This window comes from Scyliorhinus torazame, chromosome 2 (assembly GCF_047496885.1).
Source record: "Scyliorhinus torazame isolate Kashiwa2021f chromosome 2, sScyTor2.1, whole genome shotgun sequence".
Taxonomy (NCBI): Eukaryota; Metazoa; Chordata; class Chondrichthyes; order Carcharhiniformes; family Scyliorhinidae; genus Scyliorhinus; species Scyliorhinus torazame.
Window position 1 is genome coordinate 266599792 of NC_092708.1, and position 20710 is coordinate 266620501.

The window sequence follows — 20710 nt, forward strand, 5'->3', positions numbered from 1 at the left end:
TGCAAGTTCTGCTTTGAGCAGATATGGAGGGTGAAGGGCAACACAGTGGCACAGTGGTTAGCCCTGTAGCCTTATGGCGCCGAGGTCCCAGGTTCGATCCCGGCTCTAGGTCACTGTCCGTGTGTAGTTTGCACATTCTCCCTGTGTTTGCGCGGGTTTCTCTCCCACAACCCAAAAATGTGCAGGGTAGGTGGATTGGCCACGCTAAATTGCCCCTTAATTGGAAAAAATGAATTGGGTACTGTAAATTTATTGTTTTTCTAAAAAAAGGTATGGAAAGTGACAGATGTGACTGTCATTCGAAGGGAATTTTCATTATGTAGCTGATCAAAATGTCACTCATTTGGATCCAACATTGCTAGTCAGTAATTCCTTGAAATAAAGGTGTTTGTTGTGCAATGAGGCCCCCAAGATAGTTTGTTCATGGGAGCTGTAAGTGATGGGTTGCAGTCAAGAATGTGGGAATCATCCCACCCTTGTCTCCTGCTCTGATATCTGTTGAATCAGTGCAACTTGTGTAATCTTACAAATTATTCTCACTTGATCTAATGAGCAGAAAAATAAAGCTTAGAATTTGAAAGTCACTGGTTGCATTCTTACTTTTTCATTCTCACACCATCCCACACCCTCCCACTGAGGTCAGCAGCATTAAATCAAACTGCATTTTTCCTTTCCCAGCCACTTTCTACAGTTAATTTTCCCTCGGTGTAAACATTCGGAGATTTGTGATAATACATTAATTCATGTTTCCAGTCCTTATCTGTCCCTGGGGAAATAGCCCGACAGTATGAAATGAACCCCACCTACACTGCAGCTCCTGCTGGCCACATCCAGCTGCCAAAAATGTAAGAGTCACCCTGCCCCATTATTGCTTTACCCCATTGCATTGTAATAATTTTTTAGGCTGGTATCGAAACCATTCTACGTACAGTGAGGGCAAATTATCGCTGCAATAAACAAGAGTATTGTTGTTGTCTATATCCTACCCTGGAATACAGCAGGTTTCCCCCTCCAAGATTCAGCATTCCTTGAATTTCTAAAGTCCCTTGTGTGTATTTTTCAGAGCTTATAAAAGCAGCATTTTTTTGCTGCCGTAAATCACCACATGGCTATTGATGATTGCTGGTATTTACCAGTAATCCCGACTCCCTGTGAAAAATACGCTTACAGGTGTGGTCAAAGAAAATCATATGGTGTTTTAATACATGTCTTCGAAGTTCTTCAAAGCAATTTACACTGATCATGGTACTCATGAAGGTTGATATCTTGTATAATGAATGTACCATATGCTGTGTTAGCATTATTTTCCAGATGGAGTATACTCCAGTACTTTAACCAAGAACCTGTTTAGTGCTTGTGCTCTGCTTTCTCCTTGCCAATTGAGATTACAGGAAATTACCGACTGATTATAGTCAGTTGGCACTCAGATTTGTGTACGTGTTGTGGCAGATGTTGACTATGAGATCATCTGATAACTTCCTGCAGCCAGAAAAAGAGTGATCACTTTCACTTTAAACTGGGTCCTGGTGACAATTTGTGCAGGTGGGGTTTGTGGGGGTGGGGGAGACAGGAGCAGGAGAAGAGAGATGAGTGTACCTGGAGGTGACAGTTAACACTATTGTGGTGCATGCATGAAGCTGCAAATGTGAACCTTGAGCTTCCAGTCACCTGCATTACACATGCTGTCACCACTTCACTTTCAAAAAATAAACCTTCCATTCTTTCCAACTTTTAGCCTACACCTTTTCTCCACAATCCTCGATTGTGTGGCTCCCACACAGCTCCATGCTCACCTCCAGGCTTCTCTTCCTGCTCCTGCACTGTTACCACTGGTGCACCTCAAGTGTATTCTTGACTCCCTCCTATTTCTCATTGACATCCTGCTCCTCAGTGACATCATCCGAAGATAAGTTGTTAGTTTCACATGTACTTTGATGACCCCCAGCTCTCCCTCTCCACCACTTCTCTCAACTTCTCCACTGTTGCCAAATTATCTGATTGCTTATCTGACATCCAAAGAATAGTACAGCACAGGAACAGGCCCTTCGGCCCTCCAAACCTGTGCCGATCATGATGCCTGTCTAAACTAAAACCTTCTGCACTACCGGGGTCTGTATCCCTCTATTCCCATCCTCTTCATGTATTTGTCAAGATGCCTCTTAAACATGGCTATCTACCTGCTTCCACCAACTCCCCTGGCAGCAAGTTCCAGGCACTCCGCCACCCTCCGTGTAAAAAAAACTTGCCTTGCACGTTTCCTCTAAACTTTGGCATTGAATCCAGGACTGAAAGTTTCCTCCAATTATACATTGGGAAGATTGAAGCCATTGTTTTTGGCCCCCACTCCAAACTCCATTCCTGAGCTCCCGGTCTGTGATTAAGCCAGTCTGTTTGCAGACTTGGAGTCACATTTGAATCAGGTTGAGCTTCCAACCACCTGTTCATACCAATTATTAAGACCGCCTATTTCCACCTCTGTAACATTGCCTAACTTTGCCTCAACTCATCTCCTGAAACCCTCATTAATGTCTTTGTTTCCTCTAGAGTCGACTATTCCAGTGCACTCCTGGCTGGTCTTTAACGTTCTACTCTCTGTAAACTTGAGGTTATCCAAAACTCTGCTGCCAGTGTCTTAACTCATGCCAAGCCCCGTTTTCCTGTTGCCCCCTTACCTACACTGGCACCCGATCAAGCTATGTTTTGATTTACAATTCTCATCTTTATTTTCAAATCCGTCATGACTTTCCCCTTCCCTATTTCAACAATTTCCTCCAGTCTAATAACCCTTTAGATACCTGCCTACCCAATCATAGTTGCTGGATCATGCGTCTTAAGTTACCTAGGCCGCAAGAACTAGAATACCACATTTCTCTGCCGATCTACCTCCTTTTCCTCCTTCAGAACACTCTTTAAAACCTACCCCTTTGACCAAGCTTTTGGTCATGTGAACTAATACCTCCCTGTGTGACTTGGTGTCTTACTTTGTTCTATAATGTTCCTGCGAAGCACGTTGCAACATTATCATTGCGTTAAAGGCGCTATATAAAAATCGGTTGTTCAGAGTTCACTCTCTGCATCCTTACAACCTGGGTTCTATGCTGCCCATATCATTGTGCTGTAAAACTGATTCTGAAGCTGTTTCCGAAGGAGATAATCTATCTATCCTCGCTGAAATACTGTCCCCTAGCCCCATTCGCCTGTTCTTTAAATTTTTATCTTTTAAAATTTAATCCTATCCCTTTTTAAAATGTTTTTATTGAAGTTTTCACATTTTTGCAAGTATCTCATCAAAACAAAATAGAAGATAAGATAAAACCATCGGTATCAATGCAAAATAGGTACAACACGGAGCAGAAGTCATTGCAAGCATAGGAACCAATAAGACCGGGTGAGTCGGGGACAATATCCCCAACGTGTTCCCTCCACGGATACAAGATCCATCTACACCAAAGCAGGATACAGTCAACAACACAGTTACATCATACCCATGGCTTCAAGGAAACATAACAGGAATAAAACACCCCGGGAAACCCAGAGCTTAGGGAGAATTACACTGATAATCCTATCCCTTTTTTTTAAAAGCATATGATAAGTTCTTCTACTCTTGCAGTTTTTAATAAGGCAATTAAGGACTTTTATGTTACTGGGCTTTGCATGAAACACTGAGCTATAATTGGTTTCTGTGCCATTGGCGAGAGAAGAGAAAATTAGCCAGGGCCATGCAGCTTAAGAGTAAAATTAATCATATGCAAAATAAAAATTGAAACTTGAATCACGTGCAGCTTCCTCCAGTCTCAGGTGATGTCAGGAGTCAATGTCTGTTCACATGTCTGGGCTGAGGTGAGCTATGGATTTGTATTGGGAAGTGTTTTCGGAGTAGAGGAGAGTGATCAATGAGTGTCATCGGATCAGGATTGAATGTGAAGCCTCTGGCAAATACCCTGCCAACATTTACTGCCTAATTTATTGCAAAGCTAGTTCGTGTCCATGAAACCATAGCCCAGCAAGGGAGAGAAAATTAGCCGGGAAGAGGGAGCACTTCGTTTCGGGTTTGAAAAATAAATCAATGTCAAATGTGTTTATTTCAGACAAAGAAAGCCTGATCACAGACAGCGGGAAGCTGCACACACTCGATATCCTCCTGACACGCCTAAAAGCCCAGGGTCATCGTGTGCTCATTTATTCCCAGATGACACGCATGATCGATCTTCTGGAGGTAAGGGGTGATCTGATTCTTAATGAATAAATGTTACTGTTCAAATTGCAAAAAGAAATATTAGCCTGAACTATGACAAAAATAAAGCCTGCTTTAGTTTGGTGACTGCACCTTTAAAACTAAACATGCAAAAAGAGCCACCAAACCCAAAGGTCTGTTCCTGCAGCGCTGTACATTTGCTATAGTTTCTTTGGCTACAGAGTGCGAACCTCACAATTTTCGAATAATACTGACTTGTTACAGCTTGTATTTAGGTGACAATTCCTTTTTCAATTTGAGTTGCTCTTTTTCCAAGTCCGAGTCATTTTCTCCATGATATTATAAAACAAAACAATTCTAGGCAGAATTATGAATTGATTGTTGGAAAATCTCACGAGGGCATACAGTTCACAAATCTGAGATAGGTTTGTTTGCCCAGAAAGAAAAGGGAAATACTGGGCAAATTCTCACAACCCTCCCATGGCGAGTTTGGTGGTAGGCGGGCGCAAAGAATCTGGCAAGAGCCAAAATGTCTGAAACCTGTCAGATAACGTTGAAATTCTCCCAATACCTGGTCAATGGCTGGTCGGTCATCCTGCTGGTAGGTGGTGTGAACACAATTTGCATCTCATGAATGCTTATTAAAACAGCTGTCTGCCAGTGTCAGGCCTTCCAATTTTTCATCACGCCAGTGGGAAATCACGTCAGCGTGGAACACAATTGTTAAAGAGTGGCATACTCGAGGCAGTCTGGTTCGCACATATTTAAGTGAGCTTAACTGCAAACTTAAATGTGCAGATTTGGGCAGGACCCAGATCGCGAGATCTCGTTAGATCTCACGAGGCAATCTTATTCACAGCAACACAGTCAGCCCAGTGATGGCCTTTTCTTAGGAAACGTTTTTGTAATTAAGTTTTGGTGCTCAGATCAGGACAGTTTTGGACTTGTTTGATATCTGATGACAGTAGAAAACAGATCAGTCTTTATGGATTCTCAAAACCCGGAATACAGAGATGGTCTTCACCAATGCCCATGAGAGATGAGCAGCATGATTTACCAAACATCACTCTGAAGAAGCATCCCGATGTGCTTTCCTTAGTTTGGACTAAATGTCTCCACATTGGATGGCTAGGGTATAGAAAGCAAGGAGTGAGAGTAAAAAGAATCCTTTGGATATGGTGGGATGTGGAGAATGATGTGCCTTATGGATCTGTTATTAAAAAAAAATTCCACTTGAGTCATTTCTTCAGAGGGTGGTGAATCTGTGGAACTCTTTGCCGCAGAAGGCTGTGGAGGCCAAATCACTGAGTGTCTTTCAGACAGATAGATAGGTTTTTGATCAATAAGGGGATATGGGGTTATGGGAAGAAGGCGGGAGAATAGGGATGAGAAAAATATCAGCCATGATTGAATGGCGGAGCAGACACCATGGGCCGAGTGGCCTAATTCTGCTCCTATGTCTTATGGTCTTATCTATTTATGGTTTGGATAGTGACCCAGTAGGGATGAGGTGGAGGTTTGCTGCTAAATTAGGGGGCCTAGTTAGGAAACTGAGGATAATGTGTGAGACCACATAGGCTAGGGTAAAGAGCTGAAAGAAGGCATTTACAGTTCAATGCAGAAAGTTGTGTTGTATAATTTCCAACAAAAATCCAAGAAAGGTAGTTCACTCATATTGGCAAAACCCTTAGAGTGAGAACAGATTGGGAAGGACAGAAAAATAATTTTTTAACGATGGAAGAAGTACTGAGTTAAAAGCCAAATAAAAAGAAAGACTTGAGCAAAGTATGGGCTGGAGCACGGGGAAATGTTTAGATACATGCAGGTTCAAGATTTTGCCAGGAAGGAGACACAGCTTCCCGGTGGAGCCGGTCTCCACATTGCTGGAGGAGGTGCTGACGACAGGGGTACTGGAAAAGGGGATAGTGTCAGCGGTTTACAGGGCTATTTTGGAAGAGGAGAAGGCACCACTGGAAGGAATCAAAGCAAAGTGGGAGGAAGCGTTGAGATAGGATATGGGGGAGGGGTTTCTGGTGTGAGGTGCTCCTGAGAGTGAATGCCTCCACCTCGTGCGAGAGGTTGGGGCTGATACAGCTGAAGGTGGTATACAGAGCATACCTCACGAGGGCAAGGATGAGCCGGTTCTTTGAAGGAGTAGAAGATGTGTGTGCACATTGTGAAGGGGGGGGGGGGGGCGCTAATCACGTTCATATGATATGGTCCTGTCCACAGCTAGAGGATTACTGGAAGGAGGTTTTTAGGGTAATTTCTAAAGTGGTGCACGTGAAACTGGATCCGGGCCCCCGGAAGGCCATATTCGGGGTGTCGGACCAGCCAGGGTTGGAAACGGGTGCGGAGGCAGATGTTGCAGCCTTCGCCTCGTTGATCGCCCGAAGGCGGATCCTGATAGGTTGGAGACCAACCTCTCCACCCTGTGGCCTGGCGTGGCGGGGGGACCTGTTGGAATTCTTGACTCTTGAGAAGGTTAAGTTTGAACTGAGGGGAAGGATGGAGGGGTTCTACAATTCATGGACATTATTCTTCATGCGCTTTCAAGAACTGGATAACATCGAACATTAGTTGGGGTGGGTGGGTGGGAGGGTTGGGGGGAGGGAGGCTGTGTGTGTTAATGGTGACTATGGGTGATCCCTAATTCCTTTTTGTCATTTGTTTGTGTGAACCATGAGGGCTAATGTTTGGGGTTTGGTAGGAGGATGGGATCGTTGTTATTGATATGGGGATTGACATATTTGTTACTGATTATTGTTTATTGTTGGTGGGTGTAAATTTGGGAGAAAATATGAAAAAAGAGGAGAATAAAAATATTTTTTTAAAAAGAAAGACTTGAGCGAAGTATGGGCAGGAGCAGGGGGAAATGTTTAGATACATGCGGGTTCAAAGTTTTGCCAGGAAGGAGATACAGAGTTTCCCGGTGGAGTCGGTCTCCACATTGCTGGAGGAGGTGCTGACGGCAGGGGTACTGGAGAAGGGGATATGTCAGCGGTTTTCAGGGCTATTTTGGATGAGGAGAAGGCACCACTGAAAGGGATCAAAACGAAGTGGGAGGACGAGTCGGGAGAGGGTATGGAGGAGGGGTTCTGGTGTGAGGTGCTCCGGAGAGTGAGCGCCTCCACCTCGTGCCGGCTCTTTGAGGGGGTAGAAGATGTGTGTGAACCTTGTGGGGGGTGCCCCACAAATCACGTTCATATGTTTTCGTCCTGTCCAAAGCTGGAGGATTACTGGAAGAAGGTTTTTAGGGTAATTTGTATGTGTTAATGGTGAGTATGGGTGATTCCTGATTCCTTTTTGTTATTTGTTTATGTTAACATTCGGGCTAATATTTGGGGTTTGGTGGGAGGATGGGATTGTTGTTGTTGATAGGGGATTGACATTATATTCATTACTGCTTATTGCTTATTATTGGTGGATGCAAATTTGCGAGAAAATGTGAAAAAGGAGAATTAAAAAATTTTTTTTTTTTAAAGAAAGACTTGTGTTTATATAATGCTTTTCGTAGCCAGTGGACATAGTACTTTACATCTATTGAAGTACTTTTGCAATGTAATCATTGTAATGTAGGAAAGATGGCAGCCAATGTGCACACAGCAAATGTGATAATGACTGATGCACGATCAATTGGACAAAGACGAGAGTTGAATACAACTGAGGCTTTATTGCTCTAAGATGTGTGGCCTCCCACAGCAGCTGGCGAAAGGCTGCTGCACGGAGGACACACATATTTATACTCCGCCTACTGGGCAGGGACTACCGCCGTACCTGTAGTACAGGTCCTACCGTACATAACCTAATATAGGTGCAACAGTAGTTTACTACATTCACCCCCTGTTAAAATTGCATCCGGCGGGGTTGGTGGAGAACTATATACAGCAATTGAATTTACATAGACAATATTTGCCAGGGAAAAAAAAAAATATTTTGATGTCCAGTGAACCAGTTAGAGGTTTAACCGGTCCGGGGCCTTGATGTGCCGCTGGGAGCGACGCAGTGGTGGCGGCGATGCTGATGCTGGTCTGGTCTTCGGTGACTCCGGGAGCGTGCCAAAATCCTCTTCATCCTTGGGCGTGGGCAGGGGGAGGACGGATGGTCCTGGGGGGGTTGCTGCTGGGAGCGCCTGGGGAGGGGGGGTGGAGCCGGGCCAGAGGTGTGTGTGTGTGTGGAACCTGCTGGTGCCAGGTCCCTGAGGGAGACAGTATCCTGGCGGCCATCGGGGAACGCCACGTAGGCATACTGGAGGTTCGCATGGAGCAACTGCACCCTCTCCACCAACAGGTCCGCCTTGTGGAGTCGGACATGCCTACAGAGAAGGACGGAGCTGCAAGTCAAGTCGGGAGAGACACCCCGGATGTGTAATTCCCGGGGAAGGCAAAGAGACGCCCATGGGGTGTGTTGCTCGTGGTGGTGCACAGTAGTGACCGAATGGAGTGTAGTGCATCAGGGAGGACCTCCTGCCAGCGAGAGGCTGGGAGGTTCTTGGACCGTAGGGCCAGTTGGACGGCCCTCCAGACCATCCCGTTCTCCCTCACTACCTGTCCGTTTCCCCGGGGGTTATAGCTGGTCGTCCTGCTGGAGGCGATACCCCTGCTGAGCAGGAACTGACGCAGCTCATCACTCATGAAAGAGGATCTCCTGTCACTGTGGATGTAGGCGGGGAATCCGAACAGAGCGAGGATTGTGTTGAGGGCTTTGATGACGGTGGCAGACGTCATGTCGGAACATGGGATGGCGAAGGGGAATCTGGAGTACTCATCGACCACACTGAGAAAATACGTGTTACGGTCGGTGGAGGGGAGGGGCCCTTTGAAATCCACGCTGAGGCGTTCAAAGGGGCGGGAGGCCTTCACCAGGCACGCGCGGTCCGGCCGGAAGAAGTGCGGTTTGCACTCCTCACAGACCTGGCAGTCCCTGGTGATTGTCCGTACTTCCTCGACGGAGTAGGGCAGATTGCGGGCCTTTATGAAATGGTAAAATCATGTGACTCCCGGGTGACAAAGGCTGTCGTGCAGGGCCCGGAGTCGGTCTACTTGTGCGCTGGCACATGTACCTCGGGATAGGGCGTCTGGGTGCTCGTTGAGCTTGCCGGGGCGATACAAAATCTCGTAATTGTAGGTGGAGAGCTCGATCCTCCACCTCAAGATCTTATCATTCTTGATCTTGCCCCGCTGTGTGTTATTGAACATGAAGGCTACCAACCGTTGGTCAGTGAGGAGAGGGAATCTCCTGCCGGCCAGGTAATGCCTCCAATGCCGTACAGCTTCAACGATAGCTTGGGCCTCTTTTTCGATGGATGAGTGCCGAATCTCTGAGGCATGAAGGGTGCGGGAAAAGAAAGCCACGGGCCTGCCTGCCTGATTGAGGGTGGCAGCTAGGGCGACATCTGATGCGTCGCTCTCCACTTGATGCCTTCCCGAAGCAGCCACTGGACCTCGGACCTGATAAAGGTCCTGTCCTGGGTGCTGTACTGTCTGCTCCTGGTGGTGACGGGTTTGCAATCCAGGGTTAGATTTGGGAAGAGGGAAGGATCGCGAGGCCGCACACAGTAAAGGGTGGTAGGGGCCCATCGAATTTCAGGGTTAGGCTCTGGAGGTTATACCGGAAGTCCATGCCGAGTAGTAGGGCAGCGCAGAGGCTAGGGAGGACGTAGAGGCGGAAACCGCTGAATTCTACACCCTGGACCGTGAGTGTGACCGTACAGTACCCTCGGATCGCCACGGAATGGGATCCGGAGGCCAGGGAGATTCTTTGATTGGCGGGGTGTACCGCGAGGGAGCAGCGCCTTACTGTATCCAGGTGGATGAAGCTTTCGGTGCTCCCGGAGTCCAGCAGGGAAGAGGTCACCTGTCCGTCGATTTTAACGTTGGTCGATGCGGTCGCCAGTTTGTGTGGACAAGACTGGTCGATGGTCACTGAGGCGAGTTGTGGTTGGTCGTCGCTGATGTTAGATGATGGGGTGCCCGGGGGGGCATGGGTCCTGGAACGCTGGTGGTGCCCATGTGCCGTGGGGGAGACTAGATGGCGGTGCCTGAAGATCTTGGGGAGGACAAAATGGCGGCGCCCATGGGCCACACGTGGCGGGAGTTGAACAAGATGGCGGCGCCCATGGACCACACATGTTGCGCGGAGGGGAAGATGGTGGCACCCACTGACCGCGCTTGGTATGAGGGGAGAAGATGGAGGCGCCCACTGGCCACGCGTGGTCTGAGGGGGAGAAGATGGTGGCCCCCACTGGCCGCACATGGTCCGGGAGGGGGGGGTGAACATGGCGGCGCCCATTGTGCGTAAACGAGGGGGGTGGGTGCAATAGCGGCGACTGCGCGGGCCTGGCACACCGCGGCGAAGTGCCCCTTCTTACCGCAAGCCTTACAAAGGGCAGCGCGGGCCGGGCAGCGTTGGCGGGGGTGTTTTTGCTGGCAACAAAATTTACATCGGGGACCCCAGGGTTAGCTGGCTGGCGCATGGCGCAGGCGTATTGGCTGGGTAAGGCCCCCGTTGGGGCGACCGTCTGTGGGGTCTACGATGCGTAGGAGGGGTGGGCCGCGCGGCTGGGGGCGTAGGCCTGAATATTGCGCGAGGCGACCGTCATAGAGAGCGCTAGCTTCTTTGTCTCTGCGAGATCGAGCGTGGCCCCTTCTAAAAGTCGCTGGCGTATGAGGTCCGACCCAATCCCTGTAACAAAAGCGTCCCGCATAAGGACATAGAACATAGAACAATACAGCGCAGTACAGGCCCTTCGGCCCACGATGTTGCACCGAAACAAAAGCCATCTAACCTACACTATGCCATTATCATCCATATGTTTATCCAATAAACATTTAAATGCCCTCAATGTTGGCGAGTTCACTACTGTAGCAGGTAGGGCATTCCACGGCCTCACTACTCTTTGCGTAAAGAACCTACCTCTGACCTCTGTCCTATATCTATTACCCCTCAGTTTAAAGTTATGTCCCCTCGTGCCAGCCATTTCCATCCGCGGGAGAAGGCTCTCACTGTCCACCCTATCCAACCCCCTGATCATTTTGTATGCCTCTATTAAGCCTCCTCTTAACCTTCTTCTCTCCAACGAAAACAACCTCAAGTCCATCAGCCTTTCCTCATAAGATTTTCCCTCCATACCAGGCAACATCCTGGTAAATCTCCTCTGCACCCGCTCCAAAGCCTCCACATCCTTCCTATAATGCGGTGACCAGAACTGTACGCAATACTCCAAATGCGGCCGTACCAGAGTTCTGTACAGCTGCAACATGACCTCCCGACTCCGGAACTCAATCCCTATACCAATAAAGGCCAACACTCCATAGGCCTTCTTCACAACCCTATCAACCTGGGTGGCAACTTTCAGGGATCTATGTACATGGACACCTAGATCCCTCTGCTCATCCACACTTTCAAGAACTTTACCATTAGCCAAATATTCCGCATTCCTGTTATTCCTTCCAAAGTGAATCACCTCACACTTCTCTACATTAAACTCCATTTGCCACCTCTCAGCCCAGCTCTGCAGCTTATCTATATCCCTCTGTAACCTGCTACATCCTTCCACACTATCGACAACACCACCGACTTTAGTATCGTCTGCAAATTTACTCACCCACCCTTCTGCGCCTTCCTCTAGGTCATTGATAAAAATGACAAACAGCAACGACCCCAGAACAGATCCTTGTGGTACTCCACTTGTGACTGTACTCCATTCTGAACATTTCCCATCAACCACCACCCTCTGTCTTCTTTCAGCTAGCCAATTTCTGATCCACATCTCTAAATCACCCTCAATCCCCAGCCTCCGTATTTTCTGCAATAGCCTACCGTGGGGAACCTTATCAAACGCTTTGCTGAAATCTATATACACCACATCAACTGCTCTACCCTCATCTACATGTTCAGTCACCTTCTCAAAGAACTCAATAAGGTTTGTGAGGCATGACCTACCCTTCACAAAGCCATGCTGACTATCCCTGATCATATTATTCCTATCTAGATGATTATAAATCTTGTCTCTTATAATCCCCTCCAAGACTTTACCCACTACAGACGTGAGGCTCACCGGTCTATAATTGCCGGGGTTGTCTCTGCTCCCCTTTTTGAACAAAGGGACCACATTTGCTGTCCTCCAGTCCTCTGGCACTATTCCTGTAGCCAATGATGACATAAAAATCAAAGCCAAAGGTCCAGCAATCTCTTCCCTGGCCTCCCAGAGAATCCTAGGATAAATCCCATCAGGTCCCGGGGACTTATCTATTTTAAGCCTGTCCAGAATTGCCAACACCTCTTCCCAAGTACCTCAATGCCATCTATTCTATTAGCCTGGGGCTCAGCATTCTCCCCCACAACATTATCTTTTTCCTGAGTGAATACTGACAAAAAATATTCATTTAGTATCTCGCCTATCTCTTCAGACTCCACACACAATTTCCCATCCCTGTCCTTGACTGGTCCTACTCTTTCCCTAGTCATTCGCTTATTCCTGACATACCTATAGAAAGCTTTTGGGTTTTCCTTGATCCTTCCTGCCAAATACTTCTCATGTCCCCTCCTTGCTCGTCTTAGCTCTCTCTTTAGATCCTTCCTCGCTACCTTGTAACTATCCATCGCCCCAACCGAAACTTCACACTTCATGTTCACATAGGCCTCCTTCTTCCTCTTAACAAGAGATTCCACTTCCTTGGTAAACCACGGTTCCCTCGCTCGACGCCTTCCTCCCTGTCTGACCGGTACATACTTATCAAGAACACGCAGTAGCTGATCCTTGAACAAGCCCCACTTATCCAGTGTGCCCAACACTTGCAGCCTACTTCTCCACCTTATCCCCCCCCAAGTCACGTCTAATGGCATCATAATTGCCCTTCCCCCAGCTATAACTCTTGCCCTGCGGTGTATACTTATCCCTTTCCATCATTAACGTAAACGTCACCGAATTGTGGTCACTGTCCCCAAAGTGCTCTCCTACCTCCAAATCCAACACCTGGCCTGGTTCATTACCCAAAACCAAATCCAACGTGGCCTCGCCTCTTGTTGGCCTGTCAACATATTGTTTCAGGAAACCCTCCTGCACACACTGTACAAAAAACGACCCATCTATTGTACTCGAACTATATCTTTTCCAGTCAATATTTGGAAAGTTAAAGTCTCCCATAATAACTACCCTGTTACTTTCGCTCTTATCCAGAATCATCTTCGCCATCCTTTCCTCTACATCCCTAGAACTATTAGGAGGCCTATAAAAAAACTCCCAACAGGGTGACCTCTCCTTTCCTGTTTCTAACTTCAGCCCATACTACCTCGGAAGAAGAGTCCCCATCTAGCATCCTCTCCGCCACCGTAATACTGCTCTTGACTAGCAGCGCCACACCTCCCCCTCTTTTGCCTCCTTCTCTGAGCTTACTAAAACACCTAAACCCCGGAACCTGCAACATCCATTCCTGTCCCTGCTCTATCCATGTCTCCGAAATGGCCACAACATCGAAGTCCCAGGTACCAACCCATGCTGCCAGTTCCCCTACCTTGTTTCGTATACTCCTGGCATTGAAGTAGACACACTTCAAACCACCTACCTGAACACTGGCCCCCTCCTGCGACGTCAAATCTGTGCTCCTGACCTCTATACTCTCATTCTCCCTTACCCTAAAACTACAATCCAGGTTCCCATGCCCCTGCTGCATTAGTTTAAACCCCCCCCAAAGAGCACTAACAAATCTCCCCCCCAGGATATTTGTGCCCCTCAGGTTCAGGTGTAGACCATCCTGTCTGTAGAGGTCCCACCTTCCCCAGAAAGAGCCCCAGTTATCCAGAAATCTGAATCCCTCCCGCCTGCACCATCCCTGTAGCCACGTGTTTAAATGCTCTCTCTCCCTATTCCTCATCTCACTATCACGTGGCACGGGCAACAACCCAAAGATAACAACTCTGTTTGTTCTAGTTCTGAGCTTCCATCCTAGCTCCCTGAAAGCCTGCCTGACATCCTTGTCCCCTTTCCTACCTATGTCGTTAGTGCCAATGTGGACCACGACTTGGGGCTGCTCCCCCTCCCCCTAAGGACCCGGAAAACACGATCCGAGACATCACGTACCCTTGCACCTGGGAGGCAACATACCAAACGTGAGTCTGTCACGCTCCCACAAAATCTCCTATCTGTGCCCCTGACTATAGAGTCCCCAATTACTAATGCTCTGCTCCTCTCCCCCCTTCCCTTCTGAGCAACAATGACAGACTCCGTGCCAGAGGCCCGTACCCCATGGCTTACCCCTGGTAAGTCCCCCCCCCCACAAGTATCCAAAGCGGTATACTTGTTTCTCAGGGGAACGACCGCAGGGGATCCCTGCACTGACTGCTTTTTCCCAGTCCCTCTTACAGTTACCCACCTATCTCCAATCTTTGGTGTAACTAATTCCCTGAAGCTGCTGTCTATGACCCCTTCTGCCTCCCGAATGATCCGAAGTTCTTCCAACTCCAGCTCCAGTTCCCTAACTCGGTCTTGGAGGAGCTGGAGATGGCAGCACTTCCTGCAGGTAAAATCAGCAGGGACACTAACTGCATCCCTCACCTCAAACATCCTGCAGGAGGAACATTGCACTCCCTTCCCTGCCATTCCTCTAACTTTCTACCAAGATCTGGCTAACAACTAAATTAAATTTTTTATAAAAAATAATAATAATATAATAAAATATGGTACTTCCCTCAGACCAATGGGTTTTATTATTAGGTTAGAGGAGGAGGGCGGGTGGGAGACACTACACGTGTAGTGTCTCGGGTTTCCTCTCCACCAGAATTTATTGGTGAGGGTCTTCCCAGACGTCCGCGGGTCGGCTTCCTGTTCCCGCCTAAAACACTAATTTAAAAAAAAAAAAATTCTCAGCTCCTGCTGAAATTGACTAACCAGCCAGCTCCACTCCTGCCGAAATCGACTGGCCTGCCCCTGCAAAGACAAGTGGACAGGACAAGGACAGACTTACCTCCCAGCAGCCACTTCCGCACTGCTCCCGCTGAAACTGACTCACCAGCTGTTCTCCCGCCGAAATCGACTGGCCTGCCCCTGCAAAGACAAGTGCTTTTAAAGGACAGACTTACCTCCCAGCAGCCACTTCCGCACTGCTCCCGCTGAAACTGACTCACCAGCTGTTCTCCCGCCGAAATCGACTGGCCTGCCCCTGCAAAGACAAGTGCTTTTAAAGGACAGACTTACCTCCCAGCAGCCACTTCCGCACTGCTCCCGCTGAAACTGACTCACCAGCTGTTCTCCCGCCGAAATCGACTGACCTGCCCCTGCAAAGACAAGTGCTTTTAAAGGACAGACTTGCCTCCCAGCAGCCACTTCCGCACTGCTCCCGCTGAAACTGACTCACCAGCTGTTCTCCCGCCGAAATCGACTGGCCTGCCCCTGCAAAGACAAGTGCTTTTAAAGGACAGACTTACCTCCCAGCAGCCACTTCCGCACTGCTCCCGCTGAAACTGACTCACCAGCTGTTCTCCCGCCGAAATCGACTGTTAGAAAGTCAGTGGCCGTAACGGCCTGACAGTCACAGTCCCGGACTAGTGGGATTAAGGCCCACCAGAAGTCTCCTGTGGACTCACCAGGGAGCTGAGAGCGAGTGGCGAGTACGTGTCTGGCGAAGAGCTTGTTCGTCCGCTGGGCGTAATTTTCTTTAAGTAGTGTCATGGCTTCGTCGTAGTTCAGCGCGTCCTGGATCAGTGGAAAGACGTTGGAGCTCGACCTCGAGTTCCGTATCTGTATTTTCTGAGCCTCTGGAACAGGGTCTGGTGCAGACCTGATGTGCGCCTTGAAACAAGCTAGCCAGTGCTGAAAGTCCTTTTTGGCATCGCTTGATTGCGGATCCAGCTGCAGGCGACCCGGCTTGATACGGAGGTCCATCTTCTGAAAATCTTAGAGCAATAAATTGATGCACGATCAATTGGACAAAGACGAGTGTTGAATACAACTGAGGCTTTATTGCTATAAGATGTGTGGCCTCCCACAGCAGCTGCCGAAATGGCTGCTGCACGGAGGACACACATATTTATACTCCGCCTACTGGGCAGAGCCAGCAGGCAGGGATTACCACCGTACCTGTAGTACAGGTCGTACCGTACATCACCTAATATAGGTGCAACAGTGGTTTACCACAATGACCATTAATCTGATTTTGTAAATGTGGACCTTTGTGAGGGACAAAAGTGCCAACAACTGAGTCATGGCTTCTGGGATTCTGGATTTTATTACGTAGGGATTGTTCTGCAGTATTGTGCTGGGACTTCATTGCCAGTGCTTCTGTTCTTGGACTTATTAATGGAATTTCATTTGGGTATATTGATACTGTATGAAATGTTATACTGTGTCACTGTGAACTGTGGACAAACGTCAAACAGCACAGTGATCAATTCTGACCTTTAAAACCTGGGAGTGTGTTTTGAGCTGGATAACACTGGGGTGAAGTCCAGCTGGGGACGGGTAGTGACTGGGAAGAAGAATTTCAGAACTCGTATGTCAGACAAGAAACTGATGTATTTTATGATAATGCAATCCCAGCATTGAACAGGGGAGCACAGCAGGAAGTCTGGCGAGGAGGACAGCAGATCCTGTAGGATTTTCTGGATGGTGGGTCCTATGTGGCCTTTTACCTCCTGTGAATTTTTGATAAGAGCTCTGACTTGTGAAGCTTCACCTTGGAATGCAGAATTTTTTTTTTTTTTTTAATTTTTTTTAATTAAATATTTTATTGAAAAATTTTGGTCAACCAACACAGTACATTGTGCATCCTTTACACAATATTATAACAACACAAATAACAATGACCTATTTTATAAACAAAAAATGAATAAATAATAAATAACAAAAATGAAAACTAGCCCTAATTGGCAACTGCCTTGTCACAAGTAACACTCTCCAAAAATATAATTTAACAGTCCAATATATAATTATCTGTAGCAACGACCTATACATACTATACAGTATATATTAACAACCCTGAGAGTCCTTCTGGTTCCTCCTCCCCCTCCCCCCCCCCCCCCCCCCGATCCTGGGCTGCTGCTGCTGCCTTCTTTTTCCCATTCCGTCTATCTTTCTGCGAGGTATTCGACGAACGGTTGCCACCGCCTGGTGAACCCTTGAGCCGACCCCCTTAGGACGAACTTTATCCGCTCTAGCTTTATAAACCCCGCCATGTCATTTATCCAGGTCTCCACCCCCGGGGGCTTGGCTTCTTTCCACATTAGCAATATCCTGCGCCGGGCTACTAGGGACGCAAAGGCCAAAACATCGGCCTCTCTCGCCTCCTGCACTCCTGGCTCCTGTGCAACCCCAAATATAGCTAACCCCCAGCTTGGTTCGACCCGGACTCCTACTACTTTTGAAACCACCTTTGTCACCCCCATCCAAAACCCCTGTAGTGCCGGGCATGACCAAAACATATGGGTATGATTCGCTGGGCTTCTCGAGCACCTCGCACACCTATCCTCCACCCCAAAAAATTTACTGAGCCGTGCTCCAGTCATATGTGCCCTGTGTAATACCTTAAACTGAATCAGGCTTAGCCTGGCACACGAGGACAACGAGTTTACCCTGCTTAGGGCATCTGCCCACAGCCCCTCCTCGATCTCCTCCCCCAGCTCTTCTTCCCATTTCCCTTTTAGTTCATCTACCATAGTCTCCCCTTCGTCCCTCATTTCCCTATATATATCTGACACCTTACCATCCCCCACCCATGTCTTTGAGATCACTCTGTCCTGCACCTCTTGTGTCGGGAGCTGCGGGAATTCCCTCACCTGTTGCCTCGCAAAAGCCCTCAGTTGCATATACCTGAATGCATTCCCTTGGGGCAACCCATATTTCTCGGTCAGCGCTCCCAGACTCGCGAACTTCCCATCCACAAACAGATCTTTCAGTTGCGTTATTCCTGCTCTTTGCCACATTCCATATCCCCCATCCATTCCCCCCGGGGCAAACCTATGGTTGTTTCTTATCGGGGACCCCCCCAAGGCTCCAGTCTTTCCCCTATGCCGTCTCCACTGTCCCCAAATCTTCAGTGTAGCCACCACCACCGGGCTTGTGGTGTAGTTCCTCGGTGAGAACGGCAATGGGGCTGTCACCATAGCCTGTAGGCTAGTCCCCCTACAGGACGCCCTCTCTAATCTCTTCCACGCCGCTCCCTCCTCCTCTCCCATCCACTTACTCACCATTGAAATATTAGCGGCCCAATAATACTCACTTAGGCTCGGTAGTGCCAGTCCCCCCTATCCCTGCTACGCTGTAAGAATCCCTTCCTCACTCTCGGGGTCTTCCCAGCCCACACAAAACCCATGATGCTCTTTTCAATCCTTTTAAAAAAAGCCTTCGTGATCACCACCGGGAGGCACTGAAACACAAAGAGGAATCTCGGGAGGACCACCATCTTAACCGCCTGCACCCTCCCTGCCATTGATAGGGATACCATATCCCATCTCTTGAAATCCTCCTCCATCTGTTCCACCAACCGCGTTAAATTTAACCTATGCAATGTGCCCCAATTCTTAGCTATCTGGATCCCCAGGTAACAAAAGTCCCTTGTTACCTTCCTCAACGGTAGGTCCTCTATTTCTCTACTCTGCTCCCCTGGATGCACCACAAACAACTCACTTTTCCCCATGTTCAATTTATACCCTGAAAAATCCCCAAACTCCCCAAGTATCCGCATTATTTCTGGCATCCCCTCCGCCGGGTCCGCCACGTATAGTAGCAAATCGTCCGCATACAAAGATACCTGGTGCTCTTCTCCTCCCCTAAGTACTCCCCTCCACTTCTTGGAACCCCTCAACGCTATCGCCAGGGGCTCAATCGCCAGTGCAAACAATAATGGGGACAGAGGGCATCCCTGCCTTGTCCCTCTATGGAGCCGAAAATATGCAGATCCCCGTCCATTCGTGACCACGCTCGCCACTGGGGCCCTATACAACAGCTGCACCCATCTAACATACCCCTCTCCAAAACCAAATCTCCTCAACACCTCCCACAAATAATCCCACTCCACTCTATCAAATGCTTTCTCGGCATCCATCGCCACTACTATCTCCGTTTCTCCCTCTGGTGGGGCCATCATCATTACCCCTAACAACCTCCGTATATTCGTGTTCAGCTGTCTCCCCTTCACAAACCCAGTTTGGTCCTCGTGGACCACCCCCGGGACACATTCCTCTATTCTCATTGCCATTACCTTGGCCAGGACCTTGGCATCTACATTTAGGAGGGAAATAGGTCTATAGGACCCGCATTGTAGCGGGTCCTTTTCCTTCTTTAAGAGAAGCGATATCGTTGCTTCAGACATAGTCGGGGGCAGTTGTCCCCTTTCCTTTGCCTCATTAAAGGTCCTCGTCAGTACCGGGGCGAGCAAGTCCACATATTTTCTATAGAATTCGACTGGGAATCCATCCGGTCCCGGGGCCTTTCCCGCCTGCATGCTCCTAATTCCTTTCACCACTTCTTCTACCTCGATCTGTGCTCCCAGTCCCACCCTTTCCTGCTCTTCCACCTTGGGAAATTCCAGCCGATCCAAGAAGCCCATCATTCTCTCCCTCCCATCCGGGGGTTGAGCTTCATATAATTTTTTATAAAATGTCTTGAACACTCCATTCACTCTCTCCGCTCCCCGCTCCATCTCTCCTTCCTCATCCCTCACTCCCCCTATTTCCCTCGCTGCTCCCCTTTTCCACAATTGGTGTGCCAGCAACCTGCTCGCCTTCTCCCCATATTCGTACTGTACACCCTGTGCCTTCCTCCATTGTGCCTCTGCAGTGCCTGTAGTCAGCAAGTCAAATTCTACATGTAGCCTTTGCCTTTCCCTGTACAGTCCCTCCTCCGGTGCTTCCGCATATTGTCTGTCCACCCTCAAAAGTTCTTGCAGCAACCGCTCCCGTTCCTTACTCTCCTGCTTCCCTTTATGTGCCCTTATTGATATCAGCTCCCCTCTAACCACCGCCTTCAACACCTCCCAGACCACTCCCACCTGGACCTCCCCATTATCATTGAGTTCCAAGTACTTTTCAATGCACCCCCTCACCCTTAGACACACCCCCTCATCTGCCATTAGTCCCATGTCCATTCTCCACGGTGGGCGCCCTCCTGTTTCCTCCCCTATCTCCAAGTCCACCCAGTGTGGAGCGTGATCCGAAATGGCTATAGCCGTATACTCCGTTCCCCTCACCTTCGGGATCAATGCCCTACCCAGCACAAAAAAGTCTATTCACGAGTAGACTTTATGGACATAGGAGAAAAACGAGAACTCCTTACTCCTAGGTCTGCTAAATCTCCACGGGTCTACACCTCCCATCTGCTCCATAAAATCTTTAAGTACCTTGGCTGCTGCCGGCCTCCTTCCAGTCCTGGACTTCGACTTATCCAGCCCTGGTTCCAACACCGTATTAAAATCTCCCCCCATTATCAGCTTTCCCATCTCTAGGTCCGGAATGCGTCCTAGCATCCGCCTCATAAAATTGGCATCATCCCAGTTCGGGGCACATACGTTTACCAAAACCACC

General features: G+C 48.5%; 1 protein-coding gene across 5 annotated transcripts in view; it reads left to right on the forward strand.

Annotated features, from left to right (window-relative positions):
- ino80 (INO80 complex ATPase subunit) overlaps positions 1-20710 on the forward strand; it is a 415492-nt gene that overhangs the window by 273761 nt on the left and 121021 nt on the right. For all 5 annotated transcript variants that reach the window (XM_072486849.1, XM_072486876.1, XM_072486859.1 and 2 more), the window contains exon 27: positions 4089-4216. In XM_072486849.1, the coding sequence (XP_072342950.1) occupies positions 4089-4216 (128 nt within the window). The remainder of the gene's footprint in view (positions 1-4088; positions 4217-20710) is intronic.